Source organism: Corapipo altera, unplaced genomic scaffold (genome assembly GCF_003945725.1).
Source record: "Corapipo altera isolate COAL_440 unplaced genomic scaffold, ASM394572v1 113, whole genome shotgun sequence".
Lineage (NCBI taxonomy): Eukaryota > Metazoa > Chordata > Aves > Passeriformes > Pipridae > Corapipo > Corapipo altera.
The window spans coordinates 2968257-2994625 of NW_020884895.1; the positions used below are offsets into that span (position 1 = coordinate 2968257).

The window sequence follows — 26369 nt, forward strand, 5'->3', positions numbered from 1 at the left end:
CAGTGAAAGAATAAACCCTCTTCCCCTTTTTAACACTTACCCTGGATTGCCCTTGCAATAGTAACCATTAGGTAAATGCCCCTGAGTGTCTACAGATCTATATGAGCTTTCATGTGAAATTTCACCTGCCCTTTCTTCATTACAATTTTCAACTCAGGCAACAACCAGAACTTCTTGAAATTATGTATTCCAGGTGTAACTCTCCTTCTAGTACTGCAGATTTCAAGTTTCAGTGGCAGGAACTCTTTCCCTCTTATACACAAATACTGTCAACTGAGGCATCTGAGCATAGATCCCACCTCTGGGTAGTGATGGGGACTGCTGTCGGGCAGTGCTGTGGGTATTCTGAAAGGACCAAGTCCCTGACTCTAGACAAAGAAACAGTACAGCTCCATCCTCTCACAGTGATGAACATGTACTCATCAGAAAAATTAAGCCTCAAGCCCTTTTAAATTCTCTTTTCCTGAAGCCAGCCCTCTCCAGCTGCAGCCTGCAGGTTGCCCTTAGCACATAAGGAAAGGTCACAACTTGAAAAATATATCAACACACTGGATTCTTTTGTGATGTTTTGGCTCAGTGGAGGATGTAGAAAACTGAAAGAATCTGTATTAACATGCTTAGATGGACCTAATTCTTCCCATTAGGTCTTTCCTTTCACCATCATTTACACCCTTAGCTTATCTGCAAGGAGCACATCTCAGACTGGACTCCAGAGAAATAACAGAGCAAAGGATTTGGCTGCACACAGAATACAATCTTATTTCCATCCCATGACAGCAGAAGACATCCTGGTGTCCTTTTCACATCTTATGAATTCAAGACACCTAGTTTTAAAAGATTTTTAATACACGCCTGTGGTGCGAAATCTGAAAACCACTTTTTTCGTTCAAGGACAAATACTCCCTTAAAAACAGAAGTCTTTTTTGAAGTAAATCTATCTTCAGTTCTGTTTAAGTTGCACACATACCAGCTTTCAAATGAATCACACTGTCTGCAGATTTTACTTAACAGGTTTAGACACCTAATTTAACTTCCACAAGTTACCTTTTCTCAGGATTAAGTTCTCCCTGCTACCACATCAGCCTATCAACAGCCACCACCATTTTTTTACAGGTTTTGCATCAATAGCTCTTTAGTTCACATCTGCAAATACATACCTTTCTCAGGCTCCCATGATCAGCTCTAAACTTTATCCACCACATGTTTCCAATGATGGGAAATGGGGTCGGTCCAGGAGGAAAACCACGACTCTTCCATTGCAACTTCAAGAACTGTGCACTAAGAAGAAACAAACCCAGGGATATAAGAATTACACTTATCATTATTTTACACCTCCAAACTCTTATCACCAAGAAAGCTGCTATGAATCTGTCTGTTGATATGCCTCTGGATTGTTCTTCTTAACTCTTCCCTAGCAAAATGAAGCTTTCTGAATTTTTCACCTCCCTTCTTTCCTACTACTCTTCCTGATCTGAGACAATGAGGAGTCTTCCCATTCTTGAATGTATTTAATACATCACTATGCTGCAATATGCTAATAGCTACCGTGACTTTAAGATCAAGCAGAGGCTAGAAGGCAGAAACCTCAGCCAGAAACATCCCTTTGAGCAATCAATCAGTTTGACGGAAGATGTCACTCAAAACACTGATTATGTGCACATCAAGAGCTCAGGTACAAAGCTGCAGCTGTCAGCCAGCTACAGACAAGAACAGGAGCACTCACCAGGTAGCATTTGTGGGGCAGAAGCAAAAGTAAGCAGTCAGTAACCTTGTACAAGAGTGGGTGCAAATGCAGACTTGGGAACCAAGAGCAATGAGGTATTGTAATCTGAGTTTTCACAGTAAACAATACAGATGAACTGCAAAGAGAACAGCGAAGGATCAAACATAATTAGTACTATTGACAAAAAGTGTAACAGACCTCATATCCCAGTTCATCATTTTTAGGTCCCAGAAGCTGCCCTTTAACACAGCTTGCAGCAGCACAGCTGCCTCACAGCACAGCACATTCCACCTCAGCTATGTATGTTTGGAGCAACGTTTCCCCACAGTGGTTGCTCAGAGCCTGGCAAGTTTCTGATGTAGAACATCAGAAAGGAGAGGGGAGGTTGCAGTGTGCAAACGCAAGGGGTCTGTAAGAATCCCAGGAGAACAAGTGCACTTGCTTTTTCTCATTTTACCTGTGGAAAAGTCCTGGTGGGATAGCACTGCCAGAGATACAGGTCTTCAGAACAGCACAGGGATGGGTTCTGCAACCTGATGGGCTGCACTTTACCTTGTGCCAGTGACTTCACTGGCAGCAGGAGTCCACAGAGGCAACCCCACTGCACTCCTCTGGGAACACAAGAGCCTTTGCTTTCGTTCTGCCCGAATTCTGCCAGAAGCAGTACACTGTCTCCTCACACAGAGTACAGGAGGGCAGGGAGCACAGGCCAATGCTCTTCAGGGATCCCCATACCCCTGGATGAAAGAGCCCTGTTGCTTGCTTGGAAGCACAGACTGACAGCTCTGTTGGCTCTTTTTCATGCCAGGTCTAGAGATGGATGCCTCCCTCAGCAGACAAGGCTTTCAAAGTCCTTGTTGGGACTGAGTTCTTGTCCACTATGAGGTTTTATACATTAGCTTCTGCCTTCTCTCAGTAGCAGGAGTTCTGCTCAGCCACAGTTAATGCCAGAGCCTGTAAATCTTTGCTTTATTTTGAATTCATAGTACCTGAAGCACCACATACAAAGACTTCCTCAACATACACACACACAAAAAGAGCCCTACAAACAGGGACAGTTCTTAGTAGATTTCTAGAGTGCAGCAAGTGGAACTTGCTGTTTGGGATGTTGGTACCAAGTTGCCTCATGAAGAACAGCAGACCTTATAGGAATGGGGCTGCACAGTGCTCCCCAAAGGATGTGATGTGCTGGCTTCTCTAACTTCGTCGGGCAGAGTAAAGCTAAACACCTGCAAAAGGCTGTACGAGATAAAGATCTCCTTGTGTGCTCACTCCTTGCCCAAAAATATACATAGCCCTGCAGAAAGGACACAAAAGGGCCATTACTGCTCTTAGTTGCTGCCTCCACCACACTCCCTGCTGCCTTACCCTGCACTTTCTTCGAGGCTGTTGCTCCTCCTCAGAGCAGAGCTATCCCCGAGGGCTGTCATTCTCTCTCAAGATTTGCTGCCTAAAAAACTCAACCCATCTTTGCAACTCCACTTGCACAATCCATTGGTGTTACTTACTAGCTGGCAGAAAGGACATAAGGCACATTTTGAAAGATGTTTTCACATTTAATTCATTCATTCAAGTTCTACAGTAGCATTCAAGGTACCTTATCTCTACCCATGTTTAGAGGGGCAAGAATATTTCTCTGGAGAAAAAAAATTCTTTCCTAACACGGGAATTAATCTGGGCTGGACTCCAGAAGTTTCTTCCAGTGCTCAGGAATCAGTCAGGACAGTATATATTTGCAGTAGCCACACTGTCCTGCAAGCAAGGAGGAGTTGGTCCTAGGCTGTCTCTAAACCTCTCTCCCTGGGAAAGTCGTGCAAACAAGTCTTACTTTGAATTTTCTGTTACGTCCACAACTTCTGACGTTCCAAGTGCAAGAAGTAGCCAACAGGTTACTAGATCTCGCTCTGAAAAACTGTCAAAAAGAATGCTGAAGCTGCAAATACTCAAACACTAGGAAATGCCATAATTAAGACTGTCTGCACAATATCCATTACTTCTTCCTGACACTCCAGTGAGAGAAGGGTAACTAACTTGTACTATGGTTTAGTCTACGAAATTCTTGTCTCTCTTCAGTTCCTCTGCAGCTGACTGCAGAGTACTGCCAAGATTATACAGCACTTCACAAACCAGTGAGACTGAAAGGGCACCAGACCTTTGTAGCTCCCACGCCATCAGGATGTACAGCGGCACAGCACCTGTGTAAGGTCTGCATTGCTTTCATCTAAGTAGCACTGCTCTACAAAACCAAACCAAACCAAACCAACAGCTCAAATGAAACAGAGGGCAACAACAAAAACAATGGAAAAACAAAATTAGGAATGTTTACAACAGTCACTTTCCTTCCTAATAGCTAGGGCTCTTGCTTTTAGTGGTCCTGCTGTCCTCCATGTCAGTGATGCACTGTCTCAGCCTGCTACACCCTCAGAAATATACTTGGAAATTAATAAATTAATTATCATCCTTTGTTGATGAATCTCTCTAAGATTACATATACCAACCAGTTTTACTTTGGGATGTCTGGGATGATCAGGTATTACTAGCAGGAAGAGAAAGTGGTGGTTTTTACAATTCATTGTAATACAGAGTGATAGTATTTAAATTAACTCAGTTAATGTGCACAAATGGTGAATTAAGGACCAAAATACAAATAAAGTAAATGTGAGATCAAGCAGGTAGAGGCAAGTGTTTACAGAGAACCTTTTTGCAAGCAGGTTGTTTTGGGGAAAATCAGTTTTCCTTCTTCCAATATCTTCATTAGATGTGAGCAGTACCTCTCCATGCAAGTTGCTCATTATTATCTGACAAATACTCTCCAAGAGCTCATAGGCAGAGATGGCAGGTGTTTGGTCAGCTCAGAAAACCTCCTTTTCTAATGGAAGTTTTAGACCATAGGAGTGGGAAGAAAATACAGGGAAAGAACTCAACAGAAACAGTCATACCTGCCATCTACAACTTGGCTTTTATTCAGTCTTCAAGTTCTTTTGAAAAGTGAATGTCAGGGTTGATTAGGCCCAGAGAGATAAAGCAAGTTCCTGAGAGTCACAGACAAGCTATGAACAGATCTAAGGACAGAATTTGAAGTTCTCAGGTTTCATTCCAATACTTTGTCTACGCAACCTAAATAGCTCATCAGTCTTCAGGTCCCAACACCACAGACAACAGCAGGAGGTAAAAACCTATCAAAGTTATTTATAATGCACATAAGCAAAGTTCTCTTTTCCTGAACTGAACAGAAACACAGAATGGGAACTTCGTTTGCTCCTGTTTCTCAGTCCCATGTTCACTCCAGCTCTGTGCTCTAAGCCACTCTCTCCCTCTCTCAGTGCTTGCCTGGACATACAGTGTTCGTGTAACTCTCTTTCCTCAGAGAAATTCTGACGCCAGCTCCTGAGATGAAGCTCTTGAAAGACCAGGGAGTGCAGGGGAGGAAGGAACAGTTAAGTTGAGAAATCCAAATTAGTGTCTCCACTGGAAAATAAACCAAAACAACAACAAAATAACAAACCCACAAAAAAAGCCCAAACCTGCTTAGCAATGTCTGCTCTGTTTAGCTTGACACCAGGCCAGGCAGTAAGCACATTGCTATGCCAAGCAATACATGCACAGCTTGGAACCAGGCAGTGTTTTCTAATACATGCTGAGCCTGTCTCTGCAACAGATAAAAAACGAGCCCTGGTTTTACAGCAGAGCACATGACACACACCCTGGGCGGAGGGGAGCCAGGAACCCTTTCCACCCTGTGAACACCACGTTCATCATTTGCTTCCCACCTTTCTGAAGATGCTGTTCTTTCCCTGTCCTCTTCAGCTGCTGCATTCAGTGCTTCCCACTCCTATGGCCTGAAACCTTCATTACAAAAGCAGGTTTCCTCATCTGTCCAAAACAACCAAACTTAATATCTGTCATCTTAACTGGTGAGCTCTTGCAACAGTATTTGTGTCAGAGGAGTTCGAGCAAGATTTATGCGAAGAGCTGCTGCTCATTTATGCTGAAAGTATTAAAGTACACAATAACAAAAGAGCTTCCTTGCTTTTCCCTTCCTTGCAAGCTTAGCATAAGCTTCTGTGAAATAACTTCACCTCATTCTAATTTCAGCATGCCCACAGGTTTCACCTAGCAGCAGGAAAATACACTGCCCACAGTGTGCAAAGGGTAAGCTCAGGTTAACCTTCTTGGTGGACCAAGCCTTACTCAGCAGGACTCCTTTCTTTTAATTTTCTTTTTTTTTTTTAAGTTGCATCATAATCACCCTTATTAATAGGCAACCTCAAGGCTTAAGTCATCTTAATTCTGGTAGTCTTAAGTGTATAAATCATACCCTCATTGATGGCATGCGTGCATCAACAGCTTTCAGGGGTTGCAAAGCTTACAAACTTAACAAATGATTCTATGCACAAGCAAGAAATAGAATAGTGCTTGCTTTCTTTTAAGCAGATGGGACCAGTTGGACAAAACAAGGACAAAAAAAATATGAAGAAATGAAATTCTGATGCACATAGGAGGCAAGTCAAGTTAGTTAGATAATTTCATCAGGTAACTCACTTTAAAGTCTCAAATAGCATCAAAATCTGAAAAACTGGATGGATAAATGATTGCTCAATAGCATAACTCAGTAACGCTGGGATTTTTGGTAAGCATATCAACATGTCTGAATTGACTGATAAAACCATAAAATTTAGTGAATTTCAAATTGTTTCTCTCACTTTTTGTCTTTTTAACTCTGCAAGTATAAGATTCACAGAACCATGCTGCTGAAAATGATGCTTATTAAACTTTTCTGTTTCCATTGCTCTGCCCCAAAACCTAAACAAATGGATAAAAAAGGTACACAGGCATGGTCCTTGCCCTCTGATTGCTGCTCCACCTCCACACTTTCAGGAAAAGCATCTGCACATGAAGCCCACTAAGGCAGAAGAGCTGCATGAAACTGTACAGAGCAGTCAAGTGGTGGTTTCTCAGAAAAGTAAGGCAAGAAAATGCTGCAATGTCGCTGCTGCTCTGCAGCCCCCGGAAACTGCCCCTGTGTTTCCCATATCCAGCTGAAATTATTACAATCCACTAGAGAGAAAAAAAAAAAAAAGGCAAATCCTCATCTACATATATTTAAAGACTGAATGATGCAAGATTGCATTTAGCACATTTTCTTTCACTAACCCCACAAACACAAAAAAAATTGAACTCATTAGAAAACTAACTGAAATTAGTATTCACACCTATAATGCAGTTTCTTGAAGTTTAATGCAGTTCTTAAGAAGCCCATGGATAGCATTAAACCTTTATAATTCATTATCATAATGTACACTCAGTGCAATCAACAACCTTGATCTTGCTGAAACTTTTTGAGCTGAAAACTGCAGACTGGAAAATTCAGCAAGCCTGCTCAGAGAAATTATGATAAAATTTGGAAACAGACAACTTATGCAATTGTATGGATTCCCTTAATCTCCTATACAGACTTGAAGATATATCATAGCATTAGCTGAGTTCTTGAACCAAGTGTCAAAAGTCAAATCTAATATATCAGCAAGTATGAAAAGTAAGTCTCTTAAGTTCATGTTTGCCACACATTAGTACAAACCTCTCCTGAAAGCTTATGAGGTCCACAAATCAGCAAAAATTAAAAGTTTTGCCCCTTTCTTAAGTTCATTTGTTCTTTTCCACAGATCAAGCAGAACCTGTGCATTGTTTCACTTCCAAAATTTGCACCAGAAGAGTTTAAAACTTAGCATAAAAAAAAGAAATAATAAAAAAAAAAAATTAGAAAGCAGTGAACAATCTGGTGGAGAAAAAAATAACCTCTCACTAGTGTTCCACATAACTTAACCTTGAATATAATAAAAGAAGAAAGTAAATACTCACCTAATTATTAAATTGCCTTTATTTTTGTAATTAAAGACATTAATTTACCTTGATGTTGCATGAATTTAGTTCTTTTTCATCTCAGAGACCATATTCTAACACACAGGTATTGTGCAGATGTTTCTTCTTCTTCTATAAAGAAACTACATAATAATTATAGTATTTCAGAACAGCAAGAAGTAATGCATTTTAACATTTAACTACAGGAAACTGCCTGAGGTGTTACCATTATGCAAGACACTTTATAACCTTGAATAACTGATCAATAATTGGCACTTAATATCAAGACTAAGAAGGAAACAAAATTCTAAGTGAAAAAAGAGACATCTCAATTACGGATCTTAAAAAAAGAGTGGGTGGGGCTTGACTAACCACCAAGGATCACATATTTTGGTTTTCTAAGGACTTCAGCTTGGGAAAACTGTAGATTGTCTGAGAGAGATGGCTACAGCAGGCATATATTCTTAGAGAGAGTTTGCAGTCAGTAGAATAAACTCATCTACACAAATCCAAATTTTCAGAGGAAGACATATTCTAAAAAAAAGACCAAAAAAAAGGGCAAAACTCAGGGAGAAGTTACAATTTTGACAAGATGTTGGGGATTTCTGAGATTTTTATGGCTCTAGTAGTTTGTCTCCTGATTTTGCAGTTCCTAAAGCTGCAATGGATGCGTACCCAGCTTCCTCCAGGACCAGTTCCTCTCCCCATCATTGGAAATTTGTGGCTGCTGAACTTCAGACTTCGTCGAGAAACTCTCACTAAGGTATTTATTTATCTCTATGGTTGAAAACCGTCTGAATGTATTTTAACTTACATTGTGCATTGCATAGGAACAGTCTAAATTGCTATTTTTTTTAAACCTCAATCTTGATTATTAGCCAATTTCAAAGACTCCAAGGACCCTGCATTGTTAAATATATTTCTGAATAATAAACACCACAATAGCTTTACTCCTTGTTATTTTCTCACTTTTTTGGTTGCATTATCACAAGCACTGTCATAGAATGCTATTTCATTGACAGCTTCATTCTGTTTCTATGTTGATATCCAGCCCTGTAAGTCACCTCTAGTAGACCTTCCTTTGCATGACACCAGTGTCACTGGAATATCTCCAGGCCACAGGTGGTCCCATCTCCTCTAGAAGACCAAACATATACTCTAAATGGACTCTTTTTTTTCTTATTTGTAGAGCAAAAATACTTGTCTGTAGTAAACACATTACTAAAACAAAGCAGGAAAATCTGATTGCTGTTATGTTCATAGCATGGCTGCTTTATAAACAATTTAAAACTTTTTTAAAAAAGTAAGGAACCTGCTTCAAACTATTTCAAGGAAAAATACAATCATGGTCTGACAAAAGTGAATAAAGAAAGATAAGAAAAATCATGTGGAAGCTCAGAAGAGAATGCAAAAAACCATTTTTTTTTTGTTTTCTTTGGAAATTAGAGGCAGGAAACCTATCAAAACTTTGGTTCATTAATGAAATAAACAGAAAAGCTCTGGGATTTTGCCTGTTTTCATTTGTTCTTTGACTCAGAGCTAACAGAGTAAACCTGCGGTTTCTCTTTCTGTGAGGTTTTCAGAGGTGTTCTTCTGGGAGATATCCTTAACATCTATTGCACAAAGAACAATTATCTTCTGTTCACAAAGCACATTAGTAACAGAAGGATAAATATTTCCAAAGTCTGCAATTCAATTCAATATAGGCAAATGGGTTTAGTAACAACTACAGAAAACTCTTGAATAAATCAGTATTTAAGTGTATGGTTTCCCTGGTTTATAGTTCCTAATTTCCTGTTATTAACTCTTCAGTTAACCAATATCTATGGAAACATCTACACACTGTGGATGGGACAGACACCTATGGTTGTACTGAATGGATACAAAGCAGTAAAAGATGGCCTTGTCACCCACTCAGAGGAAGTTTCTGGAAGACCTCTCACCCCATTCTACAGGGATATGATGGGCGAGAAAGGTACAGGGTGTTACACCAGACTGAAATAGGAACAAGGTGTAAAGAACAAAGATGCTTTTCTGTGCATACACTCACACATCAGTTTATATATTTATATATGTATATATATAAATACATGTATATGGTTGAATTGTCAAGCTGTTACTTGAAAACCAAAAGGAGATAAGTCATTTCAACGTGACTAAGAAAATAAAACTATTAAGTTTTTTTTTTCTGTTTTTTGGAGGAGAGGGAATGTTTGTTTTGTTTTTTAACAAGGGCACAACTGGGCTTTCATTGCAAAAATGTTCCATGCAGAGCTAAGCATGTTAAGGAAGGGAAAAAAACCCCAAAATTTCCTCTCTTACAAAGTATGCCACCGACATTTTTCCTTCCTAACAGATCCAAAGGAATATTTGCCTGGAGAAGTTGCCCTTCAACTGTATAATTTCTAAACCAGAAAACTGTTCATAGAGAGAAAGCTGTTCTGTCCTTACCAAAACCCACTACCACTCAGTTTGCAGGGTCACATTTATGAGCAGCTGGGAGTCATAAAATCCTCAGTTACAGACTAAAACCCAGAATCTAAAATTGTGGTATCTTGCTGGTGAAATATAACCTCACCTAAATCTGATTTTGCCTCCTGCAGGGAAAGGATTTCCTTTCCCAGCAATGAAATGAGTGTTTCTGTGTTCTCCAGGTATTTTCCTGACAAGTGGCCACACCTGGAAGCAACAGAGACGCTTTGTCATGACAATTGTAAGAAGCCTGGCACTCGGAAAGAACAATTTGGAGCATCAAATTCAAACAGAGGCCTGTCGCCTTGTGGACATCTTTGCAAACACAAAAGGTAAATTCATTAGAAAAACAACACTTAGAACTTTTTTCTGAAATATTAGGGGTGGTAAAAGTTTCATGATACATTTTTATAAATAATATAGATATTTTTCATAGTAGTAGGACTTCTACTGGCTTAACTGCATTCTTTGCAAAAAATGTTTTGTCTGCACAGTAGGCCATATAAAATTGTTTTTTAAAATAAGGTTAGTTAAATAAATATTTGCTATCAACACAGATAATATTTGTTATCTTGGGGACAGCTGGTAGCAATTCTTACATTCAAGGAGTATAGAAAAATCCTATGTTTTCCTCCATAAAATACACATTGTGTGACCTGCTGCAAGTCATTTTAGGACAGCAAACTTTTAAGATTTGGCAGAGAAAGAACCCCAACACAAGGAATGTATCATTCAGTTGTCCAACAAAATTGTTTTTTAGGTTTGGATGAAATAGAAACCAATAGAATTTTAGCAAGATGCCAAAATAAAGCAATTAAATATAAATATTCTGAGCAGCCAAATCCCTCACCCACATTGTGTTCCATACTGATGTGAAAACACAGAGAGGTTGCCTGAGGTCTCTCTCCAACTCTCCTTGGACCAGGCCCCTCTCTCTTCCAAGAGCAACATATTCACACATCTTTCAAATGTAGGAGATTAAAAACCATCTACTCTGAGTCCCTGTACAGCCCAAATCCTTACCTTCCATGCAATCCCTTCCTCAATTTTAAACTCAATAAATGTATTTATTCTTTCCAAGAATGACCAAAAGCCTGAAGTCAGGGATGTATTTTCCCTAGGAGTATAATTCAAAGGTTGTCCCTGCCAATGAAATATGTACTTAAGTTTATGATTTCTGGATTTAATACTTTTTAATGGGAGCCATTTTCCACCCCATTACATGAGCTTTACCTTTTCAGTTTGTGGGAAAACATATATATATATATATATATGGTTGAATTGTCAAGCTGTTACTTGAAAACCAAAAGGAGATAAGTCATTTCAACGTGACTAAGAAAATAAAACTATAAAGTATTTTTTTCTGTGTTTTGGAGGAGGGAGAATGTTTGTTTTGGTTTTTAATTACCAAACTTAAATATCTGCCTCCAGATTTGAAGGCATATGTTCTAATTAATTGCTTGTGTTTCCACACAACTCAGACCCCAAGTCAAAGAAGGGAAAAGAGAATTAATGTTTGTCTTCTCAAAACCAATAATCACTGTATTTTACAAGAATAAAGAGCAGATTGAAAATTAAGATTCCCTGCATTTACAATTCATGCAGTTAATATGTATTAAACCAGGGTTCACTTGTGTGAAATTTATCTAAAAGTAGTTTGATCCCCTATTATTTTTACCATTAAAAAAAAGTCTTCCTCATTTCTTTTGCTGTATTCTATTCAGAAGTACTCACAGAACCTCCTGTATTCACAGGCAAACCTTTTGACCCCCACACTTCCATTGTCCATGCCATTGCAAATATAATTTGTGCTGTTGTTTTTGGTCATCGCTTCTCCAGTGAGGATGAATCTTTCAGCAAACTTATCAAAGCCATTTATTTTGTGATCTACTTTCAAGCTACTATCTGGGGCAGGGTAAGAATTTGATTTTCTTGCTCTTATTCCTTTAAGTGCATTTGCACTTGACAAGTCAAAACAATGTGACGATTGTTCCCAAACATCTCCACACCACTGCTCCATGAGCCATCCTGAAGTAATAAATGAATACATACCTTGTAAATGTCACTACTGCCTTAGAATCCTTCATGTCTGTAAATCACATGATCTAGAATTTAAATTTTAGGACATCACTGGTTTTCACAGATTTCCAACAAGTAATCATTTGCAGAATACTGGGTATGTAAGATTCCCAATTCTTAAAATGAAAGCAATTTCTAAAATTTAATTTTTGTTCAGTCTTGCGAATACAGAATTGCAGTTAATAAGAACTAAGGCTTCAAAGTCCTGTTCTTTTGAGAATATATCTTACTTCTCATATAATTCAAATTACCACCAAGACCTGAGTTATTCCGAGCTTCCTATAAAATACAGGCTACAATCTCATCACATCATGAATAACATTTTTAGGTTCTTAGAAGCCTATCTAATGCTTATGTTGTGGAGATTTTGGCACACTGACTTTCTATAACATTATCAGCTTCTCCACAAAGAGCTGTCTTAAAAAAATTACTGTAAAAAAATCAGGGTTGAGAAAATCTGTCTGTTAGATTCAGTCCTCAATTACTCCTATTCACCAAGTTTTAGAACCTCTGTTGTATTTTTAGGTATTCATCCAAAAAGCAAAATATAATCACATTTCCATGTGATGCAGTGACTTCACAGAGTTATCAGGAAATTAGAATTCAGTTTAAAAGAGCTCACATTCCTTTCTGTCTACAATCACAGCTGTATGATGCTTTCCCATGGCTTATGCACCATCTCCCAGGGCCTCATCAGAAAGTGTTTGCATACAACGACTTCATGCACAGTTTAGTCATGAAGGAGGTCCAGGCGCATGAGAGGGAGAAGGCAGGTGATCCACAGCATCTCATTGACTTCTACCTAGCTCAAATAACAAAAGTAAGTATCTGTTTATCACCCTCCTTGGCCTCAATGCCTACTACAAACACTTGGTTTCAGTAACTGCCATGGAACTTTCACGTGCACACTTTATTTGTGTAGCACTGAAGATGTCTGTTCTGATGGGCTGCTCAGTGTTTTCATTAAACAATGACAATTTCTACATGACTGATGAAATGTATGAAATTATCCACTTCATAGTCTTCTTGTGAATATACCCTACAGACCAAAGATGACCCTACTTCTACGTTCAATAAAGACAATATGGTTCAGACTGTGGTTGATCTTTTGCTGGGAGGGACAGAAACAACAAGCACCACCCTTCTCTGGGCATTGCTCTATATGGTACAACATCCAGAAATACAAGGTGAGCAAAATCATTATCAGAGAGAACTGCAGTCAACATCATAATGAATATTATAAGTGTTAGCTCAATCACTTGCAATACATCAAAATAACCCTTAAATAGGAATATGAATGGTGGTACATCAACAACTGAGATCTGGAAAATGGAAAGTTAATAAAGAAAAAAAACAGGTGCTTTCCCCTCCAGTTCACCAGCAACACTACAAAAAATTGGTGGTAGCCACTGTTTTATCTCATAGAAGAGGGGTTGGCAAGACAGAATAAGCAGTTAAAGACATTTCACATGCAATCTAGCCTCCTCCTAACCTTCAAAGTGGAAAAGCTTTTAAAAGATACCTGGTCCGATGTGTATTTAAAAACATAACAGAAATTACATCTGTAATTTCAAACTTTAATCTTTTTTTTTTGAAACATAGAACTGTATTACGCTCATCACCAAGTAGGATGTGTCATCCTGTGCTTTAGGGATATGCACTTCCTTGATCAACTGAAACCAATACAGCAGTCAAACCACCTGCCAATGTATTTCATAGCAACATAATTTCTTTTATTTCCCCCTTCCTGGACATTCTCATACAAAAACCCGCAGGATAAAAAAAGGAGGGGAAAAAAAGTTTAAGTGTTTTCATTTCTCTCTCTGCAGAAAAGGTTCAGAGAGAGATAGATGATGTTGTGGAACCCTCCCATCCCATCAGCTATGAGGACCGTAAGAAGCTGCCGTACACCAATGCGGTGATTCACGAGGCTTTGCGGTACAGCAACGTTACCTCTGTCGGGGTCCCCCGACAATGCGTGAGGAGTACAACTCTGCTGGGCTTCCACATAAAAAAGGTACAGAGTTTCACGTGTCTGTCCACGTTGTCCACGTTTCTTAAGCTTTGAGCTATTAATATTCTGTATTTATACGACATGAGCTTCTACAGTTCCTAACTTCGCAGAGAATGTGGCGACATGTCACAGACATGAAGTGTGAAGAGCGCAAAAACCAAACAAGATGGTGTTATGATTATCCTGGCAAGCACATAAAACAATCCAAGCTCCAGTCCATCTTAGACACGAAAACACTTCGGTAGTACTGACAGAAGAGAACAAACATGCAATAGGTTATGACAAACAAGAAGGTACAAGGGGATGCGCGCTTGTAAAAAGGCCAAGTTGAATCCAAACACGGGGCTGCAGGCACGGGATGGCAGACTATCTGTTAGAGAGAAGGAAAATAAAAAAAAATAAATCAATCATACATGAAAAAGATAAACTCTGCTGCTTCTTACAGGGCACACTTGTATTGCCAAATCTGCACTCTGTGGTGTATGACTCTGAGCACTGGGCGACCCCTTGGAATTTCAACCCAAATCATTTCCTTGATTTGGATGGCAACTTTGTAAACAAAGAGGCATTCTTACCTTTCTCAGCAGGTAACACTCTGACCTTGAATATTCCTGTTTTCTGTGTCTTGTAGAGCAAGATTAGAAACACCATTTCTAAGTTCTAAAATTTTTAAAACATGCCTTTATAAAAATGTATTTGGCACAAAGATTTAAAGTCAAGTTTTCTGCTCTGTAAGAGCTACAAATGTTGTCTTGCATTTTGTAATTTTGATGCATTCAAACAGAGGATGAGTATGACCAGAAGACACAATGCTCTCCTTGGCATATGTACAACTCCTACTATAAGGGTATCTGAGCTTCTTAGTTCCTGATGTGTCAAATCAAGGTAACACCCTCAAATCAGAAAATTGATTTATTTTCACCTTACAGACAGAAAGCCCAGTGATAAAAGTATACAATTTTTCAAAATATACAGAGAAATGTGTGATAAAGCAGGAAACCAAACCTCACCCTCCCAAATCCTACAGTTATAGTCTAGCATCAGGTGCCTAAATTGCCCATAAATCCTAAATTCATCTTTGTAAAACAGGTACATAGCATCTTACCTACTGCACTCACCAAATACCCGTAGTTCACATCAATCAAGACACCTAATTTGGACTACCATTTCAAGCCAGGCATAGGAAGATTTCTTTTTTAACTTGCCTTGGTTGTTTTCTGTTTATATAATTTGAGTATTTATATATCCTGAATATCTGGTTTTTGGGTTTTTTTTAGTCTGGAATCGATAGATATCCTGACATATACTGTGAAAACAACGTGCCAAAATGAGTCACTGAGTCTACACATCACCACACATGCCACTGTACATTTCAGTCCCTTAGCTCACAGATCTGTTCCTGACAGCATTAGAGATTGTGGGCTACATGGACCCAAAATACCCTTCTTAATCTCTGTTGAAGAAAGCCTGATTACATCCTTCTCCTTGGCTTCAGAACTGCATCTTGCAATGCTCCAGCCCTCCCTCCTCAACAACCAAAGATAAGACACTCAAGTATATGAAACTTTTTAAAATCTCGCTTAACGGAGAAGCAATTTAGGATTCTCACAGAACAAGTAGCAAAAATGAAAAGGGAGGATCTCATACATGCTCCAGGGGTGGAAAAAAAAACCCAAACAAAACCAATTAAACCACCAAATGAAACACTTGATGCACAGTTTCTCAGTTAAATGTTTCCCCCACCTCCAAAAGCATCTTCTGCCCTTACAGAGGAAACAGAATTTATGGAACTCAGTAGAATTTTGTGTGAAGTCCTTTTACAGAACTTTATACAACTAACTCTTTATGTTTTCTGTCTGCAGGGCATCGTGTGTGCTTGGGGGAACAGATGGCAAGAATTGAACTGTTCATCTTCTTTACCAACCTCCTTCGGGCATTTACATTCCAGCTGCCTGAGGGAGTAAAGGAAATCAGTTCAGAGTATGTTTTGGGTGCAATACTGCAGCCTCATCCATATAAACTCTGTGCTATTCCACGCTAGTCTGCAACATACTACAATGCAGAGGGACTTCAACCTGTCAATAACTGCAGATCCTTTAAAAATACACACCACTATCTCAATTGCATTCAAATATAGGTAGCTCAGCACAGCAAACTAATCAAGTGTTTTTGTTCAGGAGGTCTGACCTCAAGTACTGAACTTTTTTAAATAAGTGTACTTGCCAAAGCTCATATAATTGTGTCTTAGGCATATACAAGTACACAATAATACATTTCAGAAAAAAAATGTATTTTCACACTCACAGTAGCAATGAATTAGATGTAGGATTTTAGAGAAGTGAACTGTATCAAGCAGTTTCCTGCATATGTGCTCTGCCAGGTATCACACTCTTAAAATTTTCAGTAAGCTGTTACTCCTCTTGAGTTCACAGGTCTTTTCTTACATCTTCTTGTAGAAAGTAACAGAGGACACACACTTAGTTGTTGATTCCTTTTCCTTTCACACTCCCATAAGCATTATATAGTGTAGCATAAACTTCACACAGGCACAGATGACTCCAGAATGGGGCCTCTCATTACCACGGTCCATTTAGAAATCCTTACACCTGTTTTTACTTCCTCAGTATCCAATTCCTATGTTATCACAACTCGAGTCCCTGTGCTTTCATGAAACATTCCTTCTTCTGTTTATAAATACTACTGTATGATCCAATAATTTCCTATGTGAAAAGGACCAGCCTTTCAAGAAATTAAGAAAATAAATGAAAATGTCAACATTTGTTAAAGCAAGCACGGTACTGATTTATTACTCAGGGTGTTTTCTTCTTTCTCCACATAAACAGATGTGGAAGGTTTTGAGTATTTAAAATTCAGCTGCAGGCATCCTAAAAGCTTTCAGTTTCCAAAGTTCAACAGGAGCCAGCATAAATCATGGCAGGATATAGTTAAAAGCGGAAGAAGAATATTACAAATTTCTCAGACATAAAACTAATGGAAGACTTGATTCTCCTCTCAAATATTTCCAATTTTCAATATTTCTAAACATATTCCCTTCCATTTGGTGAAAACTCCAGGTTTCTAACATGTTGTAAAGTTTGCTACCGCAGAACAAATGCAAACTCAACACCACTGACATTTTAATAAAAGCCATTTTACTTTATTTTTATTGAGGAAAATATAACATTTAAAAAATCCTGCTTGAATAAGAAATACTTTCAGTCATAAATTAAGAAAAATCTCTTAAACTTGATATTTCTTACAGTGAGGGCAGATCTTGCATAAAACACATTCTTACAGATTTACAAAAGCAGTCTGACAGGATAGTTCAAAAGTTTTCAAGTCCTATCTTCTTCCTTTCTGGTGCTCATTAAAGAAAAACTCACCAAAAAAAAATCTCTCCTTTCAACACACCATTTGCATGGTTCCATAAAGGGCCCGAGGTAAAGTGCTCAGCAGCAGGACTGGCAGTGTCAGATACAAGCCTGGACTTTCTTTACTCCAGTGTATTTTGATGGTTATTGAGGTATGTCCTACCTGAAAAAAAGACTCCAGTTTTTTCTCCATGTTTACCCCATTAGTCACCTGAATTTATTCTGTCAGGCTGATAACTTTTTCCACAAAATACTACTTTGTAATCATAGAATGGTTGTAGTTGGAAGGGACCTTAGACATCATCTTGTTCAAACCTTCCACCAGACCAGGTTGCTCAGGGCTCCATCCAACCTGGCATTGCACATATGTTTCTTCCAAAACTGTAGCTTGGGTTAAAACATGCACATATTCTTCACCTGTATTTCTGAAGAACTGAGGGACGTTATAATTTGCTGTACAATTCTTGTTCTAAAAACAGGGGAAGAACAAATATTCAGAGTGTACATGATTAAAGGAGGTATTTTTACTAAGAAGTCATCATAGGCCTGACAGTTGGTACCAGTGAGAAACACTTGGACTAAGGGCATCTTCCTGTTATTTCATTTAAAACCAAGAACAGCAAGAGGTGAGGCATCCCTTGGCTTTCCGATGTTTCTTGAAATGACAGTGTGAGAGTTCCAGGTTACCTTTTCATCACAGTTGTAAAGGAAATCTGTAAGAAAACGAGCAGTACAGAAAAAAAAGCTATTTCATGAGCCTTTTTTTGTCAAGAAGGAATTCATAAGGATTTAAAGTGAATCAGAAACAAGAAATACTTAGAAATTAAGGACAAAAGGCAAGCTTTTCCTGTGAAATATTGTTTAAAAAAATCTTAATCATAAATCCCATCACTTCATTAATGAGAAAACACAGTCAAAATTCTAGAAAAATACACTGACATCCAGCTCTGCTGTTGTTATGTATCCCTTAGAAATCACTAGCCCCACTCCTGAGGGATCTAGGCAGTCTGCCTCACTAAGGAGTTAAACCCCAGTCTTTAGAAAAGCCCATGCTGTTGAAGATTAGATTCAGACATTAATTTCTGCCACTGATATAAAACTATAACTGCAATTTCCAGATTCTTGAAGCTTTCAAGTCCTTAAGAATCTAAACTGTTTGTTCCCTTGATTCCATTTTCAAGGAATACAAGAAACATATCTTGCAATAGATTCCTTCTGATATAATGGCCTTGCAATGTTTTATTTCCAAAACAACAGCGAAAAAGGACTTTCCATTACATACTTCAGCTACTAAATACTAAAATAAAAAGAACCATGTGGAAAGTACACACAGGTCTGTGATCATTTTTGGGAAGCACACAAAATCCATACTGGTTTTGCGGTTTTAAGGACAAAATGTAACAATTGGTCAACATGACCCAGACTAAGAAAATGAGTAAGCCAGTTCTAACTGTGGGTGAAGAGCTTTTCCTACAATTTTTGTTTTGTTTAAACCTCAAAAGGAAAGACCCAAGTATCTAGATTTATTCCAACTAATAAGCAGAGTATTATCAAAGGCATGCTTTGATCCACCATTCAAAACAGGTATCTTTAAACAATTGTTAAAATACATTCAAAGTTCTCCTCTCCACATACTGTAAGTATTAGTTACTCAGCATTCACAAACAACCCTTCAATATTACATGTCTATCTAATCAAGCAAAACACAAAGCCCAAGTATGAAATAGCTGGCATGAACTTGATCAGAACAGCTTGCACACCAGCAAGGATTACTCTAGAATGGTGAAAGCTAATATTTGAATTGCCTGTTTGATCTTCTCTTTTTGCTGTGCTTTCTTAAGTCTTTACAACACTATAATGCCATTAAATTTCAAAATCACAATACATAGGATTCCAAATCGATATCAAAGCCAATTAGATGGAGGAAGGATACGATATATAATTAAAGCAAGCAGATCTGTGGTGACACCAAGAATGAATATATCAAAACATATCCATCAGAATGTGTCACTTACCTCTTGCAATACTTGTCCAAGTGTCTCCTGGCTTTGAATGCGTTTCCTGTTGAAAACCCAAACCACACTTATTTTTGCACAAAGCATTGAGGAATCTTGTAAATACCAATTATTTATCCCACTTCCAAAAGAGAAGACTGTTATATCAGGCTTTGTTCCACATCCTTTCCCTTATGGAATCTTGATGCAATTCTATGGAATCTTACTGCAATCTTATGGAAGCTACAAACTCAGATGCAGACCTGTTGTTATTCAAATCAGGAGGAACTACCTGGAGTAAGGCTGGCTACTCATCGCATTTTCTCAAAAATAACCCTGATTATTAAAAAGCTCAGTTAAATTTCAGCATAACTCATAACTAACTAACATACAGCTGCTAATTAGTTGCTTTAGTGCCATCTTCTCCAGCACTAGACACCATTTATTCAGCAAGTGATGCAAGAAGATTTAACAAATACTTGAATTATTTTAGTCATTCTTCCAACATAACCAAAGTGATAAGCAGAGCACGTAAACACACAACAGCAAAATCAAGACTTCTAAAAAAAAATTTGCATCAAGTGAGAACACGTTACCACAGTTATTGTTTCCAGCCTGGAGAAGAGGAGGCTCAGGGGAGACCTCATCACTCTCTACAACTACCTGACAGGAGCCAGATGAGGGTTGGTCTCTTCTCCCAGGCAACCAGCAGTAGGACAAGAGGCCACGGTCTTAAACTGTGCCAGGGGAGGTTTAGGTTGAATATTTGGAAGAACTTTTTTACAGAGAGTAATCAGACACTGGAATGAGCTGCCCAGGGAGGTGGTGGATTCACCGTCCCTGGAGTGCCATGGTGTGGTAACCACGGTAGTGTTGGATCAAGGGTTGGACTTGATGATCTCAGAGGTCTTTTCCAACCTGGTTGATTCTACGATTCAAACATCCTGTAATACATGAATGAAAAAGACTAGAAATGCAAATAGAAGACAGCATAACTTTACCTGTCTATTTTGGTTGCTATGATCACTGTAAAACTGCCTTCTGTATTGGGCAAGTACGTAGAAGGAATAATGACATAGCGTCCTGCAGGAAGCCTGCAGAGTCGGCTCACTTCCTGCGAATAGCAATGAGGAACACAGCTCACCAGTGGCTCCAGGTGTAGAAAAGAAGCAGTTTGTGGTTTCCAGCTGCTGTTAGGCACCTGCAAAAAAGAATACATGCCTACTTTTTCATCTATTTTAGATTTCACAATGTCTCATTCCTAGGACACCACAGCATGGTATGGCCTATCTCTAATTGCACTCCAGATACTCACTTTGCTGTACAGAGCTAGAGAGAAGAAGGATGAGAAGGCTTCCAGAAAACCCAGATGGCATGTTTATAGACAATTTATGCAACCCACTACTCACACAGCTCTAAAGCTTTCTCTGCTGTCTAACCTCACTCTTCCCTGCATAAGTATCCTAATGCACTTATTTTTCACCTCATGAATTTGGTGAACATACCATGTCCTTCCTCATTCTAGTGGCCTTTCCTGTACTAAAAATTCATATTAGACTTCACCTCAGTCTCCTAAAGGCATAAACAATGCTAATCTTTCTTCATATATTGTATATTTGAAGCTTTGTGATCACTTCTGATGCTCAACTCCAGACTTTTCACTTGAGCAACACCTTTTTTGAAGCATGTTTTCTAGAAATAAAGCTGGCTTTCTCTGCAATATAGTTACCTAACCAGCGGCTTCTCATGTTACATTTATGCAACTGATCACTGGCACATGACAGTGTAGAATCTATATCTGTCCATACCAAATCATATCTTGTTTTGTTTCAAGATATCACAGTCCTTTTGATCCAACATCACCTGCCTATGGACAAGTAAGTGATTATTAAACATGAAGAAAGTAAGTTTTCATGATGAATTACCAAAATGTCTGGTCCTTGATCATCAGGACACTGAGAATTCTTTGCAAATCCTCAAAAGAGTTCATAATTTCTAAAACTAATTTAGAACATTGCAAGGATTCAGTGGAACCAATTATCTGGTTACTATGCTATGTAACTACGTAGTTATTCCGTATCTTTCAAGGGCATTACATCCCAGGATCAGCCTGTGTTTCTCCTAGAAGCAGCAAGTCCCTTGCAAAGTGCAAGGAGCCCTGGAGTAAATGAAAGGTTTACCTTCACCCTTGGCAAATGAGCAACCCAACTGACCAGAAGCCTTACCTGGAAAACATGGAAACCTATTGGACGACACTTGCTATCCTGGCAGTGCTGACGGAGGGTAACTTTCACACTGCTTTTTCCTGGTCCTGCAGGAATGGAGAGGGGAAAGCAGGGATTGGTATGGAAGGAGGGGAAGTTCCTGCTACCTCCAGCACTTTGCCCATTTTTCCAGCATCCATGCAGCTGCACTGTCTCCCATTCACCAGCTGGGAGTTCTTCGCAGAGGGCAGCATCTGTGGGTGGTGGCTTTAGCTCACTATCAAATGTAAGAGAGAAAAGAAACTAAAATGTATAAAACCTGTGTAGTACCACGGTATAAAAAAATCTGAACAGCTTTTAAACACATTGCCAACAGTACATTTTGCCTCTGCATACAGCACTAAGCTGCAGTTTAGAGTCAAGATGTTACTCATCTGGCTACCTCTGACTAGCATTTCAACAAGAGGTATTAGCAGTTTCATGACAAATATAAGGAACTAGAGCACTACTTACATGAATTCAAAGACAAAAAATGCTGTTATCTGACACTCTACACAACCCTTCAAAGTATTTTAAACATTCACACTTAGTACTACACTTCATGTATTTATGTCAACAACTACAAGAAATGTTCTGTTTTGTTTTAAACCTACCTGAGAGAGATCCTTCCCGTTGAAAATACACGAAGCAAGAAATTCCCTACTGCATCTTTCAGAAAAGTGCTGGGAACAACAAGATAAAAGCCAGGCGAAAGGTCACAGCACACATGGACTTCTCTGTCGTAGGAATGGCAGAGGGTACCTACAACTGGAGGAGCAGAGAGGGTCTTTGGAAGGTTAAATCGTTTCTTCTCCACCTAGAACAGATGCATAATGATGCATGGTGTTTTAGGAAAAACAAGTCGTTTCTAATAAAACTAAAAATTATCAAATATTGTTTAAAACATTTTTAAACATGAATACAGTTACAAAAAGAAACAAGGAGGGCAGTACCAGCACGTAAGCTGAACATCAAGGAGGAGCAGGAAGAGTTAATATTCAGGAGGAGTAAATTTAGGAATGGTCTTCAAAAAATCAGCCTGAAATGTCATGCATTAGTTTGGAACAATCTCAAGTGCTCAGTGATAAGAAGAAAGTACTAGTCCACTAATAGTTTGTACAGGCAGTAACTGTGAGATAAACAGAACCATTCCAGCATAAATCAGAGACGTGACCCACTGAATTGTATCAGTGCCACAGGAAATGAATGATTTTGCTCAAATGTTTCAGTAATGCTTTAAAACTTCTATTTGCAAAAAGAAAAATGTCATTCACATATTACCTTCCAGACATGCAATCCCACAGCCTGGTAGTTTTTCCCCTGTATGCCTTCAGTCAAAGATGGATTTTCCTTTGCTAAATGAGTTGGATTTTGAATCCTCCCAGCCCAGTCAGTGCTGTATTTCCTGTGTTTCTGCAGCAGAGCAATGCACACCTCACTCGTTTCACAGACTCTCAGCCAGAACTTGGGGTTGGTAGGGAAGCTGCTGTTGTTACGACAGCCACCAGCAGACTGGCCTCTCACCCAGGATCCAAAAAGATTCTGCGAGTGATAAAGCACTTTCTCTAACAAAATAAGAAAAACACAGTGCAGATTTCAGACATGGGAGGCTACTTAATTTTAAACAACAGATATACGGCAGAGATTCCCCAGCCCAAGAAAACATGCTGTCAACAGCCCTGACACTTTCTCTAAGCAGAAATTCATGACCAAGATTTGAGAGGTGTGAGAATTAATGTCACAACTGGTAATGGCAGACTGATTATATGATTTTTACAACAAGAAACTGTTTCTAGAAATCTCAAGTGTATCTACCATTAAAAACAAAACATCACAAGGCTGTTCAGAACAACAGCTTTCTAGACAGAGGACACTAATCCCTCCACCAGCTAGCAAGTAATGAGGTTTCAGAGCAACATCTAAGCTTAAATTTCCTCTTGTCCTTCTGTTCTTCCCAGTAGAGACAGAAAAGGCCTATGGGTCAAAAGGAGAGGGAAAAACAGAGAAATTAAGGTCTAGTTGGATCCATTTGCAATTCCAATCAGTCCTTCCTATTGACATAATGTTATTTGCATGAGAAAGATGTCTTCTAATACTACACCTGTATAGAGGCTCTGAAGTTGTCCTTCCTCATTGACTGGAAAGCCCATGGTAATCTCATCAAATTCCCTGAAAAATTCCTCTTCATCAACCCAGAATTCTCCCTCTTGGATCTGTGAGAGCAGTTCTGAAGCAACTACTGGATCTAACTGGCTCCATCCTTGCCCACTGCACATAAGAAAAAAGTTAGCATTTAACCCTTTTCCCAACAGAATTCCACAAGAATGTTCTACCAAATGTCTTATGGAGCAGGACGGTAAGAAGAGATTTCCTCATTTTATTGTCAAATACTTGCATTGAATATTTCTGCACACATGTTGATGGTCAGTGAGAGGGACCATAGGAAGTATGAGTCACAGCATATTAAAGAAAACCTAGAAACAACATGACACCAGACTGGATACAGCAACAGACTTCTGGGTGAAACAGGTGCTCTGCTTACAACAGTCAGTACAGCCCGATGTGTGAGAGCAAAATAAAGATTTTTAACAATTGTTAAAACAGTGGTAAAAAAGTAAAACAAGCTGCACAGTGACTGTTCTGAAAGAATTTTAATGCTGTACATCAAAAACTGCCGTTTGTAGAAAACAGCTGGTTATCCCTGCTGGCTAAGTCATGATAAACCAAGAATTTAAACACCTCGTTATTTAGGGGCCATTAAAAGCTAGGAGTTTCAGTATTTTTCATTGTTTCACTAGCAAAAAAGAACAGTTTTGCACTTGAATAAAACAGGGGTTTAAGGCCACCCAAGAAAACACTCTCCTCTTGCAACTACATGGCAGCTTACTGTTTGGCAAAGAAAGTAAAACAGACCACTGGTAAAAAAAAATAAAAAAAATCTACAGAAGTCTCAATTAATACAATGAAATCATTTTTTTAACTCAGGGGAAAAAAGCCTATTTCTATAAAAATGTTTATTAACATCATCATATTGTTATCATATTTTAATGCTGAACACTTGCTCCTTGGGTTAAGAATTGTATGTTCTTTTGTAGAGTCAAAACATGCTAATGTTTTTCAAAATAAACTAGTGGGGTCTGCCCTTTCATTCTTGTTACTTTGCTATATGAACTGCTACACATATTTCTGCATCTTCTTTAACAGATCTCTTCCTTATTTCTACTTTCTATGGATTCAGTTCCAGTTTCATATCAATCTTCCAACTCATACCAATCTACAGAAATGACAGCACACAAGCAACAAACATAAGCATTCTTCATTCTGCTAAATTTTGTTTCATAAATACTCCTTTCTTGGTTTTCTGCAACTAAGCCGAGATTACATGAGAAGAGTAAAGTAAAGCTGAGTGACTACAAGTCATAAACATGATCAGAGATACTTAGATCAACTGCAGAACAACAAAAAAGCACCACGAAAATCAGAAACAGAATACAAACCAACACCTCAAGTTTATCTCCACGAGAATATATGATTTGATAAACAAAAAAGTTAGTAAAAAAATTCAGATTACTAGGACTAGGAGATCAAAATTACCAGCCAGAACCAATGAGCTGTGTGAACTACCAGCTTTCTAAAGGACTGCACACACACTGCAGTCTCTCTCCTCCACTACAGACTATTAGCAGTGTTTGCTGTTTGCCTATGCAACACACAGAAATGCTCTTGTGCTTCAGAACTTTCACAAAGGACTTTCCAAATGAAAAGAAACCTACTCACCCCTCACACCAGGGCCCTTTCCAGCACCGCCTCCCCCAAGGATTTCGAATTCGTAGCAGGAAGATCTCCTTGCCTGACACTTCAAAGAGATTCAATGTATCTATCACAATAAAGGCATGAAATTCTCCTAGTTCACTTGCACCTGAATAGGAAAAAAAAGCATTTGAAAATAAACAAAAGAACCTGTTCCATATTTTAAAATGACATTAAACTATCCTGCGAAAGAAGGCAATTTTAAGATAGAGGGAAAATTTTTTAAAATCTGTATTAGAACAGCACAAAAAAAAACCCCTAAACAGCTCATTTTAGTTGTGACTATATAGAAATAAAATAACACTTTAAAGCTTACTAACTCCTTGATTTCAAATACCTACAAATTCACTATGCTGAAATTCTTTGGGGTTTTCAAGGTTGGTTTTGAGAAGCTTTTTAGAGGGGTGTGTGCAGAGTGCATTTGTTTTTGAGAACTAACCATATTAGCATCTAATATAAAAAGCACTCCTCGAAACCACCCTCCATCTTGAACTCAGTAACATCCTTAAATCTTTATTTATCCAAACTTATATAAAACTGCACCATGAAATTGGCATGGTACTAGAATCAGGACTTGCATTTGCTGGCTGCTTTGTGCTTTGAACCCTGTTAAATGGAGACATTTAATATTACCTTGTCTGGAATTGAGGACTGAGCAGCTTATTACACACTGTTCCTTCAGATTCATCAATCTTCTAAACACTGCTTTCTCCAAAACCATGCCAGTCTTCTCTTTCTCCATGTTTTTTCCAGGGTCTTTCAGGGTCCATCTTTCAGCAATTCCTCCAGTCAGATCAACCAAAG

General features: G+C 38.7%; 3 protein-coding genes across 10 annotated transcripts in view; 1 reads left to right on the forward strand and 2 right to left on the reverse strand.

The window, feature by feature from the left end:
• The window catches only part of LOC113949056 (cytochrome P450 2J6-like), a 27615-nt gene extending 13567 nt beyond the window's left edge, over positions 1-14048 (reverse strand). For 2 of the 8 annotated variants that reach the window (XM_027647185.1, XM_027647184.1), the window contains exons 1-3: positions 13747-13967; positions 10161-10261; positions 1158-1278 (exon numbers count right to left, since the gene is read on the reverse strand). In XM_027647185.1, coding sequence (XP_027502986.1) covers positions 1158-1278; positions 10161-10261; positions 13747-13752 — 228 coding nt within the window. In that variant the 5' untranslated portion in view covers positions 13753-13967. Of the gene's footprint in view, positions 1-1157; positions 1860-4420; positions 6698-7582; positions 7726-10160; positions 10262-13746 lie in introns of those variants that run through there. The other 6 variants (XM_027647189.1, XM_027647191.1, XM_027647188.1 and 3 more) reach the window with 6 other exon arrangements.
• On the forward strand, positions 8055-16348 carry LOC113949059 (cytochrome P450 2J2-like). Its single transcript, XM_027647197.1, has 9 exons — positions 8055-8345; positions 9395-9557; positions 10237-10386; positions 11809-11969; positions 12780-12953; positions 13179-13320; positions 13963-14150; positions 14593-14734; positions 16010-16348. The coding sequence occupies exons 1-9, from the start codon at positions 8175-8177 to the stop codon at positions 16186-16188; spliced, it is 1470 nt and encodes a 489-aa protein (XP_027502998.1). The 5' UTR covers positions 8055-8174; the 3' UTR covers positions 16189-16348.
• A 1749-nt stretch (positions 16349-18097) lies between these two features.
• CAPN10 (calpain 10) overlaps positions 18098-26369 on the reverse strand; it is an 11806-nt gene continuing 3534 nt past the window's right edge. The window contains exons 5-13 of the mRNA XM_027647200.1: positions 26199-26369; positions 25533-25674; positions 23857-24023; positions 23037-23320; positions 22370-22572; positions 21738-21993; positions 20514-20713; positions 19534-19579; positions 18098-18231 (exon numbers count right to left, since the gene is read on the reverse strand). The exon at positions 26199-26369 is cut by the window's right edge and continues 65 nt beyond it. Coding sequence (XP_027503001.1) covers positions 18202-18231; positions 19534-19579; positions 20514-20713; positions 21738-21993; positions 22370-22572; positions 23037-23320; positions 23857-24023; positions 25533-25674; positions 26199-26369 — 1499 coding nt within the window. The 3' untranslated portion in view covers positions 18098-18201. The remainder of the gene's footprint in view (positions 18232-19533; positions 19580-20513; positions 20714-21737; positions 21994-22369; positions 22573-23036; positions 23321-23856; positions 24024-25532; positions 25675-26198) is intronic.

Excerpts from the sequence above, each read along its gene's own strand:
- LOC113949059 (XM_027647197.1), top strand. The coding sequence starts at position 8,175 with ATGTTGGGGATTTCTGAGATTTTTATGGCTCTAGTAGTTTGTCTCCTG. Across the intron at positions 9,558-10,236 it reads GGATATGATGGGCGAGAAAG|GTATTTTCCTGACAAGTGGC; the intron begins GTACAGGGTGTT and ends TGTGTTCTCCAG. Across the intron at positions 13,321-13,962 it reads ACAACATCCAGAAATACAAG|AAAAGGTTCAGAGAGAGATA; the intron begins GTGAGCAAAATC and ends CTCTCTCTGCAG.